Source organism: Ovis aries, chromosome 4 (genome assembly GCF_016772045.2).
Source record: "Ovis aries strain OAR_USU_Benz2616 breed Rambouillet chromosome 4, ARS-UI_Ramb_v3.0, whole genome shotgun sequence".
NCBI classification, from domain to species: domain Eukaryota; kingdom Metazoa; phylum Chordata; class Mammalia; order Artiodactyla; family Bovidae; genus Ovis; species Ovis aries.
The window spans coordinates 78,186,963-78,204,116 of NC_056057.1; the positions used below are offsets into that span (position 1 = coordinate 78,186,963).

Sequence of the window (17,154 nt, forward strand, 5' to 3'; positions counted from 1 at the left end):
TGGGCTTCCCCAGTGGCCCAGCAGTAAAGAATCCACTGGCAATGTGGTAGAAGTGGGTTTAGTCCCTAGGCCAGGAAGATCCCCTCAGGAGGAAATGACAACCCACTCCAATATTCTTGCCTGGAAAATCTCAAGGACAGAGGAGCTTGGAGGGCTACAGTCCATATGGTTGCAAAGAGTCAGACATAACTGAGTACCTGTGCACATACATATACATACATACACACACACATAGTCCATAGGGTTGCAAATAGACATAGCTGAGCACCTGTGCACGCACGCACGCGCACGCACACACACACACAGACATAGCTGAGCACCTGTGCACGCACGCACGCACGCACGCACACGCACACGCGCACACACACACACACACACACACACACACTGTTCTCCACGGTGGAAGGAGCAAGGGAGCTCTCTGAGGTCTCTTTCGTAAGAGAACTCAATCCCAAAACAAAGCCACCACTCTCATTACCTAATCACCTCCCAAAGGCCCAACCTCCTAATACCATCACCATGGGCAACAGGTTTCAACACATGGGGGGGGCGGGGCATAAACACTCAGTTCACAGAACAGGGTAAGATTATGTTTTGTTTTTAAAGAAACTACTACACTGTCTTTGAAAGTAGCTGTACTTTTCTGCACTCCCACCAGCAAAGGATGACAGTTCCTTCTTACCGTATTTAAATATAAGTAGATAACTGAGGATAAAAACCAAATATGAATACCAACAAAAGGAAAAAAGAACAGCAACTACAGAGAGAAGAAAAGCTTAGAGGAAAAAATCCTTATCACAAAAATCCTAAGATAAAATATTATAATCATGAAAGAACAAAAAAAGATACATACCATAAAAAAGGAACATTCAACAGCCAAAAAGGAGCTTTTGGAAAGTAAAAGTATGACAGCAGAAATCAAATTTTCAGAAGAGCTGGAAGCCAAAGTTGAGGAAATCTCCAAGAATGTAGCGCATAAACACATAAACAGATAAAGAGTAGAAGAGGTAAAACAAGAAAGCTAGAGAAAACCAAGTATCAGCCCAGAAAAGCCAATATTCAAATCCAGGTGTTTCAAAGAGAGAAAGCAGAGGAAAGGAAATATTCAACAAAATATATAACAAGTTTCACTACTGAGAAAATGAGTTTTTAGAGTGAAGGCTCTTCTTGTGCTCAGTCAGTAAGACATAGACTCACACCAAGTAACATCACTGTGAAATATCAGAACCCTAGGCATAGTGAGAAGATACAAACTTTTAGAAATTTGGAAGAAAAAAAAAAAAAACGGATGGAAGGAAAGGACAAGAAGGAAGAAGGAAAGGAGGGCAGGTGAACAAAACATCTCACATACAATTTCTAGACTTCTCACAAACACCAGAAGCATGAAAGCTTCTAGAGGCTCACGGCCTAAGCCCACAAAATCAGAAAATGATTTCTAAAATACAGTACCCAGTTGAACTACCAATCAGGCAGGATACAAAAAATACATTTTAGACCTGCAAGTCCTTTAGAAACGTAATCTCCTTGGAATCATTTCTCGTAGATGTACTGGAGGATGTGCTCCACCCAAACAAGGGCATAAACCAAGAAATAAGGTAAAGAACAGGAAATAAGAGAGCAAGCATCATGGGAAGCAAAAGGAACCAAGCACATGGTAAAGGGAGATAGATCCCAGGACGACACCCGCGCTGAGAGCATAGTGGTGATAATCCACACTGGAGGTCATAAGCCTCAAAAAAGAGACTCCTTCGGTAAGATTAACGTGGTGACCTATCTTAAGTGTCAGAACTTGAGAGATTTCGACTCTGATGCTGTGAAGGATTTGGAGAATTTGTGATAAATACATGGAATCTTAATCAACCCCCCAAAAAGCAGTTAATTCCATGGAAATAGAAATTTGTCCAAGAAAAAAAAAAGCAAGTCCACATACAGACCTCAAATATATCTTGCTTGGCTTACCCCGCAGTTACTTTTGTAATTAAAGGTAAACACTTAAAAACCAAGAGACTGCACATACAATTCCATAATCCTACATTTTTTTGGAAAAACTGCAAGATCTCGGCAAATGGTGCCCTACATTTCCGCAGACCCAGGCTGAGAGGCCTCCCCAGCGAGTCACAGCCCAGCCCACTCCTGGACAGTCTACAAGCCGGGGCTTCTTTATAGAGACATAGAGGCCGGCGGGGAAGGCGCGGCGATAGGCCGCGGGAGCCGACAGACGACAAAGGGTCGCCTTCAATACGCTTTATGAAAGCTAGGTACTAACCAAAGGCTGGCGCTCAAGCCCCCCAGCCTCCGTTTCTGGACACTTCTGTTTTTTCTCCCTTCCATTTTTTTCCTAAATCGCTCAACACATCTCAATTCACTTCCCACCACCTAGTTCCCGATCTCAGCAAAGATGGCACCCGGCCGGAAAAAGGAACCGGAAATGACTTCCGGCCGTGCGGCAGGCGGCGAGCCTCGCTTCCTGCGGCGCTCCGAGTGACGTAAACGAGCGCGCCGCGCAGCGTGGACCGAGGGCAGTACTGGGGCGCATGGAGGTCAGCGGCGGAACTCGCGGTAGCGGCGGCGGCGGTGGCGCCGTACGTATCGGGACCGGGGGAGAAAGGGGGTCCTGAAGACTTGGGGTCATGGCTGGGAGAGGAGACCTGGAGGGCGCACTGGGACGCAGTGGATCGGGGTGGGTGGCAGGGGCCGGGGCCGGTTTAAAGCTGTGCCCGCTCGTGCGCACGCGCCCCTTTTCTGAGGTCCCGCGTGACGGCCTACGATCCCCGCACTGACCCTCGGCGCGGTCGCTGCGTGCTCTTTGTAAAGGTGATTCTCTTTTCTGCGTCTGAGGGCCGAACTTCCGGGTTGGTGTTAAGAATCCTTAAGCCCATTTGAGTTGAACTCGTTTCCTCACTAGCTCGTAGGACTGTCTTTAGTAGGGATCGTTTCCAGTGCTTCCCTGCCGCTGGGGCTTTGGATGTATGTGGATGTTGCCCTTGGGCCAATATTTCTCCTCCCTGAGCCTCTTGTTTTGTGTACAGTGAGTCTAAACATTTTACAGCTGCAACAATCAGCTCATGTTAAAATGTTCTGGACCAAGTTCTGGGAAATCTAAGGTCAAACACGCTCTCTGCTTTGGCAGAAGGGAGCCCGGGTTAACTTTTTATCGTGTGCCGGTGGTCTGCCTTATGTAGGTCGTTTAATCACGCTAGTGCGCGAGGCAGAGTTGTTAAAAAGCAGTAGTATCGGGTATGTAACATTTTGGGAGGAGGTAACGTTTTATTTGAGTGAGGAAAGATAGAGGGTGATTTCCTGAGCCCTGTGATGGCGGGTAAAAAAAAAAAATGAGGCAGCAAGCCTTCCCCTGCCCTGCCCTGCCCTGCCCTGCCCAGGTGTAATGAAAGTGCAAGGCCTGTTGAGAATGAGGGAGTGTGCTCCAGGGAGGAAGAAAAGGTAAAACTGGGGAAATAATTCTGTGCCATGTTGTGAACTGCTTTTTATGATTGGTTCAGGGATTTTGCTCTCAGAAGGGGTGTATGTGTGTTTAGTAGGTTAGTGATGTAATAGTGCAAGTTGGTTTGGGAAGGTTCACTCACCTATCTATAAAGTTATTAAAAATACATCCACAGAAGCTGTGGGATGTATATATGGATTATATATCCAGGGTTTTCTAGGAGTAGTCTAATTTAAAATATTCTGTCTCATTTTCTCTGTAAGCCAATAATTTTTTAATCCTGGGTACTTTTAAAACTTAAAAGGGAGCAGGGGAGTGGGTGGAATGCTATTCAAACCCTGCTTGCAGAAACTCCTACTCAGGAGGTCTTGGACCAGGCCTGGGGTTCTGAAGTGTTGAACCATCCCTAGGTAATTCCACAACCAGGACTAGAAGCCCTCCAGTCCAGACGGTAATGCTCCTGAGTTTCAGTACTGGGTTACATTCTGTACTGAAACAAAAGTCCTCTGAGATTTTTGCTTCAGAACATGGGGAGTTTGGGCTGGCCTCCTATTCTATGGAGAATGTGGCTGTGGCTCCTTTGCGTTTGTCGGGTTCTTCTGTTATGTTTGTGAACTGGGAACTGCCCCTTCACCACCCCTTTCTCTCTCCTTTTTCTCTTCAGGGCTTTGGAGTCACCTGCTAGGAGGCTCCCCTCCCTGCCGCCCAGGCCACCATGGCCACTCGGCTGGTGAGGCGATGCACGTGCCTCCTACGGGAGGCCACCCGCCTGGCCCCTGCTGTGTCCCCCGTCAGCCAACTGAGACTCCCCCAGGAAACCCAGAAGCCTCTGACTTCCTCAGCTACCTCGCCCAGCTCCCGCCTCCCAGGTCCCTTGTCAGAGCTTGTGGAGAAGGAACGGGTGTTTACTCCCTATCCTGGGCACCAGGAGGTGGAGCAGCTCATCGAGAAAGCCACCCAGCCTGAGGAGCTCCTGGAGCTCCTGGGCAGTGGTCACTGTCTGCAGCAGAACCATGCCGCCCTCGCGCTTATCCAGCTCTCTCGCCTGCTCTCTGAGAAGCCAAAAGACAAAGCCACGCTCATACAGGATGCTCGCTTCTGGCAACTTCTCCATCTTGTCAACAGCCAGGTGGGTTCTGGAGCCTTTTCTGCAGGTTCAGCAAGCAGAATATAGCAGAGGCCACAGAGTCCAAAGCATCTAGTCACTTTCCAAGTGTAGACAGAAACTCTGCTGTGTGCTTAGTCCATCCACATCCTGTGGTGTTTTTTCATTTTATAGATTCCAGAATACTTTCATGTGCTTTCACTTCTGTTAATACTCATGACAGCTCTGTTAAGTGAATATTGCTGTCCTTATCTTACAGGCAGCCCAGACAGGAAATACAAACCAAAGGACTGAGCCTGGTTTTTCTCAGTGCATCGGGGGCCTCCCCCTCACCGTGCAGTCTTGACTGATATGGCCCCTCCTCTGTGTCTGGCTGATGGGACACACTCTTGAAACTGGAAGAGATGAAGGGTGACTAGGAGAGGATCTCAGAAACTTGAACTGACTGTGGGTGTTATCCCAGCCAGTCAGATCCTTAGAGGAGGAACATGAAGAGAAGGGACTTGTCTGTGGCAGGGGTGGGTGTAGGAAGAACTCAACCCAGTTCCTATTCAGTGTGAAGAAGGACTCCATGCAGACTTCAGGCACCCTGGGGTCTGCTGGAACCGAAGGGCCTGTGACACAGAAAAGAGGTACAGACTCTCACTCTGGCTGCTCTGGAAAGGCAAGGCCATGACCGCTTGTCAGGGATGACAAGGAGACTCACAGCTCAAGGGAGGGGTCGAGTTAAATGAGTTTTTTCAGCTGCAGGTTATGAGAGTATAGTAGATGTGGAAATAGAGTAATATTGGAAACAGTTCACAGATAGTAAGAGAAGTATTGTTTCATGGAAGTTTTTGTCTTCAGTTAAGAAACAGATCTGTACTGTGAGCCCGTATGTTGGGGTCACGGTACAGATTTTTTTCTTGCTGAGAATATAGCTCATATAAATTATCTTAATTAGATCCCTTCTTGTTCTGAGATTGTCATTCTAGTCGTTATTTATTAAACCTTTTACGCAAAAGCTTTAGAGACAGACTAAACATTGTAGCAAAATTACAAGCCAATAATGAACCAGGATTTAGAAATATAAACTGATCATGCTTTCTTTTAAAGAATCCTACTGTCTGGGAATTCTACAGAAACAGCAGAAGTCACTGAAGGCTCATGTGATGCTGAGATCAAATGCCTACTTTTCTTTTTTCCTCCATACCTTGGCTTGTGGGGTTGTTGATCCCCCACCAGGGATTGAACCCAGGACCCTGGCAGTAAAAGGCTGGAGTCCTAACCACTGCCCTGCCAGGGAATCCCCATACTTTTCTCCTTCTGCCCAGCCCTTCACACAACTGCTTTTCTGTTTGCCCCTCACCTCGTGTGTATGATTTCAGTTCCTTCTCTTGGCAGTGCAGCCTCATTTCACAGAAGAGTCTGGAGACTTGAAGAGTGGCAGAGTTAACAGCCTTAGCATAGCAGACAACAGAGCCATTCTCATTTACCACATGCTGCCTTCCCTGAGGCTGGGGTCTGGGCCAGAGGGCTCCTCGTGTTTCTCTGAGGTCTGGAAGCACACCCTGCAGGGAATGGCTGGGTCACCTGCCGGGGTCCAGCCCCGGTGGATCCAGGGAATTCGAAGCGGGGACGGCGTCAGCGAGGAAGGAACTTATTTATTTATTAATATAAGATTAGATTAGGAAGAAATAGTGTAGTAGGAAAATTAAGTGGAGAAAGAAGGCTGAATAACTTGGCTTATGGGGAAGGCCAATAAAGTTCCAGACAAGGAGCTTGCACCATCTACATTGGGCCACAGGTGCCCACTTGAATATCAGGGGGTGCCCCGCCTTGGGCTCCCCTTCGCGTGGATCTTAAAAGCCGGGACAAGTAAGTAGACATGGTGAGCCGCCCCACTCCAGATGGGAATTCAGCCTGAAATTAGAGTAAAGAGGAGACACGGGGAAAACCAGTCCAGCGACTGGCCCCGTCCTCTGTTGTTCAGAAGGCCTTTTATACTTTTGATAAAACATGGAGATCAATGGATAACACAAAGTAATGCAGCATTAGCAGTCCAGACTCATCAAAACCAAGCTTTTCTCTCTGCATACCTAATTGTATACACAAGTCTTAGGTGATTTACATCATCTTCTGGCCAAAAAGGGGCCAATTAACATTTTACAGCCTTTTTTCTGATAAGGGTTTGTTAACTAGAAGACTTATTTGCGTTGATCTTCCCAAAGTCTGGTGCCACTCTCTGAAAGCACTAAAAAAAGTTATATTCTTACATAGCAAGGACACAAGAGGAGTGCAGTGATATATAAAAAAAGAAGTAATTAACTCAAAAGTCTAGTGTTGCTAACATCAAAACTACTATATATCTTTTTCCATATCCCGTTTACATTGATTAACATCCTCCCAGGTGCCTAAAAGATAAAGAATATGGAGGCCTGGTGGCAGTCATTGAGTCAACAGTGAAAACCCGTCACCGATATGATTTTTAGCTCTTAGACAAGGCTCTGTATCTTAAGATGCTTTAAGCTCTGTGCCTCTTGCGGTTGGGGGGCTGTAAGCAGTTCATAAGCTGTAAGAGGTCCGGGGGAACCTGTTAGGCAAGCTAGAGAGCTGTCAGAGGGGTTTAACTGAAACATCCCTTTCAAACACAGAAGGCTAACGCCCTGATTTGACTTTTTCCAGAGAATATTAGAAGAGTCAAAAAGCAGGCAGATTCTTATTTTTGGGGGGCGGGGGGGTGGGTGCTCAGGAAATTCCAGGGGGAAAACCTGAGGTCTGATTAGCCTTGCCATCAGAGCTCTGCCGCATGACCTTGTCACAGGTGGAATTCCTCACGCTGGCTCCCGGCAGTCACCCTTGTTCAGAAATGAAGCTGGAGGCGGGGTGAGCGCTGTGGGCAGAAAACAGTCCCAGATAGGCTATTAAGGAGCCTCCTGGTGTGCCCAGTAGATATGCCTACATTAAAATAACCAGTTCTCGGGAGGCAGGCTCCAGCTCAGAGCCTTGGCCTGCTCTATGACAGGATCAATAAGGTCCCAGGTGTGACTTTGCCTGTGTGTCTCTCCTGCCCCACCCCACTCCCCACCTAGATAACTGTAGTCTGGCATGGGACCCTCGTGAAGCTGCTCCGGAGCCTCTACACGCTGGGGCTCCCCGCCACCTCCAAGGACCTGCGGTCAGTGGAGCAGGAGGTCCGCTGGCGCATGCGCAGGCTCAAGTACAAGCATCTGGCCTTCCTGGCCGAGTCCAGCGCCACCTACATGCAGGAGCAGGGCTCCCGGGAGCTGCTGGCTGAGCTGCTTGTGCACCTCGAGCGGCGCTGGGCAGAAATTGAAGACGGACGCACGGTGGTGGCCATGATGATGAAAACTGGGCATCTCTCGGAGTCTCTGATGAACCGCCTGGAGGACAAGGTACTAAGGGACAAGAGCCTTGTGGCTTCTGACCATAGTCTGGGGCATGGCACTGGCAGGACTGGCATTTTAGGTAGCTGCAGGCAGCACTTTGTGCCCAGTGGTTCCTTCAAGGATCCAGGGGGTTGCAGAGCCTGAACAAAATTTTAGTTCAGCTTTGGTTAGTGCTTCCTAGAGACATCATGCCTGCTGCCCCCTGCTCTACCGCAGCCTCAGCCCCGCAGTCTAGTCAAATTCAGCCCTGTTCCCGTGGTAGCAGGGGCTGGCCCGGATGACTGCCACAGCAAACTCCGCAGCTCATGGGCCCTGGGTCCCCTGCTCTGGGACCTGGGGATAAGTTTGGCTACGGACACAGTATACCCGGTCTGGGGACTCCCTGGGGTAGGAGCAGAGGCAGGCCCTGCACAGATGGGACCTATGTTTAGTAAGCTCAGGCCTAGTTGCTGTCTCGCAGGGCCTGCACTGCATGGGACCCCTGGCCCTCGGGCCATCAAGCTGACCCCTGCCGGCTGTGGTTGACAGTGCCTGGAGCTGGTGGAGCAGTTTGGCCCTGAGGAGCTGCGGAAGGTGCTGGTGACGTTGGCAGCTCAGAACCGGAGATCGGTACCCTTGCTGCGGGCCATCTCTTACCACCTGGTCCAGAAGCCCTTCCCCCTGACTAAAAGCATCCTCCTGGACCTGGCCTATGCCTATGGTGAGCCCTGTGCACGGGGAGTGAGGCTGGGAGGGGGAGGGTTCTGGCTGCAGCTGTGTCAAATTCAGTGCCTACCTCAACCATGGCAGGCACTGGCCCAAAAGGCTGCTACAGAAACACTGTGACTCATGGGCCCTGATCCTCTGTGCTAGGCCTCAGGGATAAATTTGGTTACAGACACCAAGCTCTTAACTCCTTAAGACCAGGATGGGTGGTGGGGTGCACGTGAGGGCGCAGCCTGCCACTTCTCACCAGTTAAATCTCAGGCTCTGTCCCCAAGGCAAACTCGGCTTCCACCAGACCCAGGTGTTCCAGCGCCTGGCAGCTGATCTGCTGCCCCACACGCCAAGCATGACGTCCAGCGAGGTAGCCCGCTGCACCAAGTCCTTCGCCTTCCTTAAGTGGCTCAACCTGCCCCTGTTTGAGGCCTTCGTCCAGGTGAGCTGGGGTGCAGGCGTGAGGCCTGGGTTCTGAGGGCCCTCCTTGCCTGACCCCCTGCTTAGGCATGCTCCCTGGGCATTTCATCAGGGAGGCCCAGCCAGTCTAGAACACTTTCTAGTGGCAGATACGGAGTCCTTACTCCACTTTCTTTGGAGAGAAGCAATATGACTCAGTTGTGAAAGAAAGCGTAGTTGAAACCCTTTCATTCTTTCACCAAACTTTGTGGGTGACAGACTGTATGTGTCTTTGGGTGACTGCAGGGAGCAGTACAGGGAGCAAGGCCTAGAATCCACTCAAAACTCTCCGTAAACTTCCAAGAGCTGCAAAATGGAGTTGTGAAGAAAGAGGATGTTTGCTTTGAGGTCTAGGTGCAGCAGGTTGAAGCCGTGTCTGTAGGCTGAAGAGTGTCTCTGAAGCTGTTGTCAGGGGCCTTTTATGTGTGTATGTTGCCTTGGGAGGGGACAGGGGCTAGCCCTCTGCCCATTGCCCTGTGTAAATTACCCCTTTGGGCTGGGAGCTCATGGGTTCTGGGGGAGGGCTAGGTCTGCGTTCTGCCAGGCCCCTCTCATCCTGCCTTTCTGTCCTCCCTGATCGGCCCAGCACGTCCTGGACAGAGCCCAGAGCATCACTCTGCCACACTTGTGCAACATGCTCCTGGCTTTCGCCCGTGTGAACTTCCGCCCAGAACGGGAGGATCCATTCTTCAGCCTGGTACAGTCTTCACACCCTCTACTGCTATGCTTGGAGCAGCTTGGGACTGAGCAGGAGGGAGGGAAGAGACCGGATTTGTACTGAGGAGACCTAGGTGGGGAGGCAGAAATGAAGAAAGCCTGGTGGGAGTGTGAAAGGAGCCAGCTGGAGCCATACATCCCAGGGGTTGTCTGGGGACAGGCGAGAGCCAGCATGGCAGCCAAGGACCAGAAAGGCATCCAGTGGCTCACTGGCAGTGGGGCTGGGGGACCCCTGTTCTTACTTCCTATGTGTGTGTTAGGCTCTCAGTCATGTCCAGCTCTTTGTGACCCCATAGACTGTAGCCCACAAGGCTCCTCTGTCCATGAAATTCTCCAGGCAAGAATACTAGAATGGGTTGCCATGCCCTTCTCTAGGGAATCTTCCCGACCCAGGGATCAAACCTGGATCTCCCACATTGCGATCAGATTCTTTACTCTTTGAGCCACCAGGGAAACTTCGAGCTATCTTACTTCCTGGTGTTCCCTTAATGCCCTTTTGGGGCTCAGAGACTCAATGCAGTTGCCGGGTTGAGAGCATCCTATGAGTGAACTGGGTATGACCCCGGGCCCCCACAGTGGGTGTTCCCCCAGCCGGCCAGCTGCTTCCTCTTTCATAATCTCTAGCTCTTGGGTCCAGAAACGCCTCCCCTGTGCTGGTGGCGTGGTTTTGTGCATAGGTTCTTGCTAGTGGGTGGGAGGAGGAGGCAGTAGGGGTAGTCCAGCTGCTGTCCAGATTGGGCCCAAGGGATGAGGAGGGTTTCTGGTACCTGCCACCAAAGGTCCCCCAAACCTGACCAAGGGTGCCTCGGCCAAGGTTACTCTCCTCACCCCTTGGGCCTCAGCACGTCCAGGTCATAGGGCAGCTCCAGTTGCTGCCCACCCAGGGATGCCTGTAGCCACTAAGCAGAACCTGCTTTCCCCACCCTGCACTGTCCTCGCCCAGGTGCATGAGAAGCTGGGGTCAAAGCTGGTGGGCCTGGAGCCAGCCCTGCAGGTGGACGTGGTGTGGGCCCTGTGTGTGCTGCAGCAGGTGCGGGAGGCCGAGCTGCAGGCTGTGCTCCGCCCTGAATTTCACACCCAGTTTCTAGGTGAGCGGCGGGGGGCATCCCTCCCTGTCCTGAGTGATGGCAAGCCCATTGCGCGTGCCCCCTCACCCACCTCACCCAGGGACCACTGCAGCTGGGAAGGCTGCCTGTTTGTCAGCCCTGGGCTCCACTCAGCACTGGGGAGATGGGGCAGGCCAGGGCGCACCCAGCATCTGCTCCTTCTCTGTCCACTCCTAGTGGGTGACCGGCAGACCCTCTTTCTGCTGCTCCTGACCCAGAGTCCAGGGTGAGACTTGGGTGTTGGGGAGGGGGCCGCCGACTCTCCCACCTGGCCTCTGTGTCCCTCCATCCTGGTCCTCCTGAGCCTCTTTTCTCACTCCATCATCTCCCCTTAGCTGGCAAGTCCCCAAAGGATCAAAGCACCTTCCAGAAGCTGTTGCATATCAATGCCACTGCCCAGCTGGAGCACCCCGAGTACACGGGACCGCTTCTGCCTACCTCAGCCTTGGTCCCCAGCCCCTCGGCCCTTGAACAGAAGATGACCCCGTTGCAGAAGGAGCTGCAGGAGACGTTGAAGGGGCTGCTGGGGAGTGCCGACAAGGGCAGCTTCATGGTGGCCACGCAGTATGGCTGGGTTCTGGGTGAGGACCCATCATCCCCTTCCCTCCCCGCAATCCCGTCTGTTCATCCATCGTAAGGGCAGGGGCTATGAGCCCCGTTGATCTCTGAGGGATAGCCCCCACCACATTTTCATTCTTTGTCCTCCTCAGATGCTGAGGTACTGCTCGACACCGAGAGCCAGCTTCTGCCCCTGAGGGACTTTGTGGCGCCCCATCTCGCACCCCCGTCTGGCAGCCAGCCACTCCCCCCTGGGGCCAAGAGGTAGGTGGCCATACCACCCTTGGGGGCCGTGTGCATTTGGTTCTGAAATTCCCCCTTCCCTGAGGGCCTGAGGGAGCTGTCAGAATTCACACCACACTGTCTGGCCCTCCAGGCTAGCCTTCCTTCGCTGGGAGTTCCCCAACTTCAACAGCCGAAGCAAAGACTTGCTGGGGCGCTTCGTGCTGGCCCGGCGCCACCTGCTGGCCGCTGGCTTCCTGCTGGTCGACGTGAGTATCTGCTAGTCCCAGCTGGCTGATGGTAGCAAGTGTCAGACCCCAGCTCTTGAGGTCGCCCGTGTTGGGGTTCCCCCTTCACACATGAGAAATTAGGAACTTAGAAGGGTGTTAGGTTTCTCCCAGCGTCACACAGCTTTTAAGTATCTGATGCTGTTCGCATCTCCACAGCCAGGGTTTCTGAGAGGAAGAGGTAAGACAAACCCAGTGCCCAGGGCCTTGTGCTGGCCGGTGCCTCACGTGGGGCTCTGTGCTGAGGGCCGGCCCCGGGCCTGGTCCCAGGTTCTCACTGTGGAGACATCTGCACCGGAGAGCAGGCTGTCTTGTATGGGGCCAGAAAATACACAAGTGACTCATTTTTGAGTGTTTTATTTTGCTTTTGATACAGCTTTTAAAATCTTGAAGCCACCCTTGGTCCCGTTTATTCATGGGCCTTTGCAGCTCTGAGCACTAACCAAATGGGGGTCTCTTTCCCACCCATTCTGCTCTAGCTCTATAGGCATCTTCCTTCAGGATTTGGGGGCTAGGGGTGTGATGTGCAGGGCGGGGGCATGACGGGGCTCTGCACCTGCCCTGACTCATTTCCACTGCCTTTCCCAGGTCCCATACTATGAGTGGATGGAACTCAAGTCTGAATGGCAGAAGAGCGCCTATCTCAAGGACAAGATGCGCAAAGCAGTGGCAGAGGAGCTGGCTAAATGACCTGTCCCATAGCAAGGACTGTGTGCCCAGGGGCCCGGACTTCTCCAGAGGCCTAGCCATGGGCACTGGGTGGGCAAGAGGTGGCACGCTCCAGGACAGACCTCAGTGCAGGACATTGGCCTTGGAAGTGGGGAAGTGGGCCGGTGGCCAGCATCTCTGAGTAGCAGGTCATTCTCTCATGAGTAATAAATTCTTCATCAACTGCCTGACTATCCTGGCTTCTCTGCCACCCACAGAGGATCCCTCTCATAGACATTCGTGCACAGCTGACCTGTTGCTCAGAAGCCCACAGTCAGCCCCCGTACGGGCTGAGTCCTGGAGTTCTGAACATCAGCAAGTGAGGACCTTCCCAGGGGAGGCCAGTTGGGTTTTCAGTGCGTGGCATCCTGGGAGGTCCCCTCCCATCCAGTGGTCTTAGGTGAGAGGGGCACCCTGACGGCCTGTGCTGCCAGGTGGTATAAGTGCAGCCCCTCAGGAGGCGCTGGCTCTGAGAAGAGATGCATGTACTTGACTGACACTGCAGGGCCAGAGGGACCCCTTACTGTCCTCTCATCTGGGCCGGAATGCCATGGTGTGCCGCCGCTGTGGCAGCCATCCGCCTAAGGAGCCCGGAGCCCCCTTCACCACATCAGCAGCAGCGCCACCAAGGCTTCCCCGGAGCCCAGAGCCCCCTTCACATCAGCAGCAGCACCAGCAGATTTCCCTGGCAGTTTAAGGGTTAGGACTCCTTGCTTCCACTGCTGGGGACCCAGGTTCAATCCCTGGTTGGGGAACTAGGATCCCACAAGCCAAGTACCAAGGCCAAAAAAAAGCTTTCTAGCTTCTAGTCCATCACAAGAGACGTTGCTGTGGAGCTGAGCAGAGAAGGGCCACCTGGCTTCTCTGGACCCCCCTCTCAACTGATGCCCACTCCCTCCAGAGTGGTCCCTCAGAAAGTGAATCACACAAGCTTCGGGTTAGAGGAGGAGCCGTAGAACAGCTCACAGGATGTGGGTGCTTGGCACTCGGCACAGGCTGGCTGAGGTTCTTGGCCCAGAGAACAGAACAGCCGAGATGGCTTTTTGAAGCCAGTGACTCAGAGCCCAGACAAGGTGAGGGAGTGGGGAAGAGTGTACCAAAGTGAAGGGCCAGCATGGACAAGCATCAGGGGTGCCAAGCCAGGTTTGGGGGCACCCACAAAGCTCGTGTTCACCATTCAGGATCTGTGGCTTGTAGTTGAGATACTTTGACAGATTCCCTGCGTCTGAAAGAAGCTACAGTGTCCCCTGTGCCCTCTGTTGGTTTGCTCAAAGGTGACGGGCACATGTCTCACCAGGATACTGACTGCCAAGAACAAGAGTCCATGAGCAGGACGCTTGGATCACCACCAGGACCCGTCATGTTGCGCTTTATGTTCATGCCTACCCCCTTGGCTTTGAGCCAACTGGCAGCCACCAACACGTCCTCCATTTTTATTCTGTTACTTGGAGAATGTTCCATACAGGAATGATGCAGTCTATGAAGTTTGGAAATTGGGTTTTTTCACAGGCACAGTTCTCTGTAGTTTAACCCAGTAGGTCCTTGTTATTGCTGTTAGACTGTGGTTCAGTCCCATGTGTGGGTGTTTGTGTAAACCCAGGTTTTCATTTCTCTGGGATAAGTGCCTGAGTACAGCTGCTGGGTCATACGGGATTTATATGCTGTTTAAGAAACTGCCACCGCGTTTTCCAAAGGTGCTGTGCCGTGTTAACATTCCCACCAGCAGTGGGAAGCAGTGAAGTTCACATCCCTGCCAGCCTATGGTGTTCTCAAGGATTGCCAGAGCAGTTTGGATGGGTGTGGAGTCATCTTTTCACTTGCATTTGCCTAAAGGCTAGGGATGTGAAACACTTAACCTGACTTCTAGTCATCTTGGTGGGTGTGAGGTGGTATCTCACCATGCCTTTGATTTCAACTTTTCCATGATGACTAATGGTGTCTTCACATGCTTATGGCCTATTTACATGTAATTTTTGGAGACATACCTGTTCAGACCCTTTGTCCAGTTTTTAACTAGTCTGTCTTACTGAGTTGTAAGAGTTCTTTATATATTTAGAAACAAACAAGAAACAAGTCTCTTATCAGATAGAGGACTTGCAAATGCTTTCTCCCGTTTTGTGGACTGTATTTCCACTTTCTTGATGGTGTCCTTTGAAACAAAAAGTTCCAAATTTGGGTGAAAGAGATTGTCCAAAATTGATGTTAATTCTACTTTAAATGAGAATTAACTACTCATTTAAACATGAGTTTAAGCAAGCTTCAGGAGTTGGTGATGGACAGGGAAGTCTGGTGTGCTACAGTCCGTGGGGTTGCAAAAAGTCAGACATGACTGACTGAACTGAACTACTTTAAATACTTCATAGAACTCAAATAAAACTATCTGGGCCTGAAGACTTCTTGGGGGAAGCTTTTTTAAGTTACAGATTCAGTTTCTTTCATGGTTTTAGGATTATTCGTGTTACCTATTTCATCTTGTTTGAATTTTTGGTAGATTTTAATTTTCAAGTAATTGTCCATTTCTTCAAAGTTTTTGAATTTATGAGCATTAAATTTGTAGCATTCCCTTAGTATCCTTGTAATGTCTTCAGGCTCCAGAGTGTTAGCCCTGTTATTAGTCAGCATTCTCCAGAGAAAGAACCAACAGAATATATGAGAGAGAAACATGAGAGATTTATTATAGGAATTGGCTCTGCAGTTACAGAGACCAAGGAGTTCCACAATTTGCTGTTCTCAAGGTGGAGAACCAGGAAAGCCATAGCCACTGGTATAAATTCAGTTCAAGTGCAAAGACCCGAGGATGGGGAGGGGTGGCAGGCGGGGCTGTGGCACCACTGGTGTCAGCCCTGGAGGCCAAAGACGAGAACCAGGAGTTCCAATGTTCCAGGGTCAGAGGTGGACACCCCAGCTCAAGAGAGTGAATTCACACTTTGCCTTTTCGTTTTTCTCTGCCCCTACCCACCCTCCCCCCACCAACAGATTGGTTGATATCCACCCCGCACTGGTGAGACCAAATCTCTTCAGTCAGTCTACTGAGTCATGCTCATCTCCAGAGATGCCCTTGCACACACACCCAGAAACAGCATTTAATCCACTATCTGGGCATTGCTAAGCCCAGTCAAGTTGACACAAAATTAACCATCATAGCCCCCATGGCATACTGGTCATTTGTGTTGTCTCTGTTTTTGTCCATTTTGCAATTTTACTGATTTCTCAAAGAACTATTTGTTTGTTTCATTGATTTCTTCCACTGTTTTCCTGTTTTCCGTTTCATTGATTTCTGCTCTTGGCTCTATTTCCTTTTTATTGCTGAGTATAGTTGATTTTGTCCTTTCCCTAGTTTCCTGAGGTAGGAACTTTGATGATTGATTTGAGTCCTTTCCTCTCTTCCAACGTGCTATAAATATCCCTCTCAGCATTTCTACCTGCAGACCACATAATTTAATATTTTTATTTTCATTCACTTCAGTTCTGTGTTTCTTAACATTTTTCTTATTCTCATTGTAATTTTCCTTACTGTTGGGTTCGTCCGTGATTTTCCTGGTTTGATGGGTGTTTTTTTTAAAAAAACGTACCCCAGATAGGCTATCATGTTGAAATTTTAGCAAGCAGTCAGCCTGTTTGGGTCAGGCTGCAGTCCTGGGCTACATGGCCTGTGGTTCTCATGCCTCACAGCACTGTTGGTCTGCCACTGGGCTCTGCTGGTGCTCTTGAATGGATATGAGGCACTTCCTGTGCTGGACCATCCTGTGCCTTTGAGGGGGGGTCAGGGGGGAACCCAGCTTGCTGGGCTGAACACCTGCTGTGGTGCAATTTCCTTTGCCAGTGGCCCCCACCCTCCAGAGACTCGGGTGGGGGGCAAGAGCCAGAGAGGGGATGCATGAGGTGGGGAGGAATGGCATCCCTTGGCCCCTTATCAGGAGGCTTCCCCTTGATTTTCAGTATCAGTTCTGCCACACTCCCTAGAGTTTTCACAAGCTCCAGTTCATATGAGGATGAATGCCTGGTCCTCCCAGTACGTAGTAGCTGGTGGTGACAGGAAATGCCAGGCTTGGGTCCCCTTCTGTTGAGTAGGCTGCTCTGCTGTTCCTCCAATCCTGGGGTCTCTCCCCAGCTCACCTTTCTCTTTTTGTCTTAGTTCAGTTCTAGTGGTCTCTAATTTCCCACATTTTTATTGGTTAGGAGGAGCAGAGAGACAAACTTGTGTCATCCTGTCCAAACAGGAAGCTACTCAGGCACTGATGAAAGCCTTCTGTTTTCTCGAATGTCAGTGCTGTTGGCCAAGTGGTATAGGTTAGCAGAACGGTGAAGATTTATGAAGGACTCAGCTAAGGCGATGAGAAAGAGGCCATAGGAAGAAGCAAGTTTTTTTGTTGTTGTTGTTGGCCATGACACAGCTTGTGAGATCTTAGTTCCCCCACAAGGGATTGAACCCAGGCCCCAGCAGTGAAAGCACTGAGTCCTAGTG

At 50.8% G+C, this 17,154-nt stretch overlaps 1 protein-coding gene and 2 non-coding genes across 7 annotated transcripts; all 3 read left to right on the plus strand.

Moving 5' to 3' along the window:
- Window positions 1-2,486: 2,486 nt before the first annotated feature.
- TBRG4 (transforming growth factor beta regulator 4) lies at window positions 2,487-12,877 on the plus strand. Of its 5 annotated transcripts, none has more exons than XM_004007974.3 (11): window positions 2,487-2,582; window positions 4,107-4,571; window positions 7,619-7,942; window positions 8,465-8,636; window positions 8,917-9,074; window positions 9,678-9,788; window positions 10,752-10,896; window positions 11,250-11,495; window positions 11,625-11,736; window positions 11,849-11,963; window positions 12,570-12,877. In XM_004007974.3, exons 2-11 carry the CDS (start codon window positions 4,158-4,160, stop codon window positions 12,669-12,671), a joined length of 1,899 nt encoding a protein of 632 aa, XP_004008023.1. In that variant the 5' UTR covers window positions 2,487-2,582; window positions 4,107-4,157; the 3' UTR covers window positions 12,672-12,877. The 5 variants fall into 5 exon arrangements, with proteins under 5 accessions (XP_004008023.1, XP_042104629.1, XP_060271050.1 ...); XM_060415067.1 differs by having other exon boundaries at window positions 2,489-2,814; XM_042248695.1 differs by lacking the exon at window positions 11,849-11,963.
- Window positions 8,162-8,297, plus strand: LOC114114647 (small nucleolar RNA SNORA5). The gene has a single exon (XR_003589267.1). It is a non-coding gene; the product is annotated as a small nucleolar RNA SNORA5 (small nucleolar RNA).
- On the plus strand, window positions 8,685-8,819 carry LOC114114646 (small nucleolar RNA SNORA5). The gene has a single exon (XR_003589266.1). It is a non-coding gene; the product is annotated as a small nucleolar RNA SNORA5 (small nucleolar RNA).
- Window positions 12,878-17,154: the final 4,277 nt, after the last annotated feature.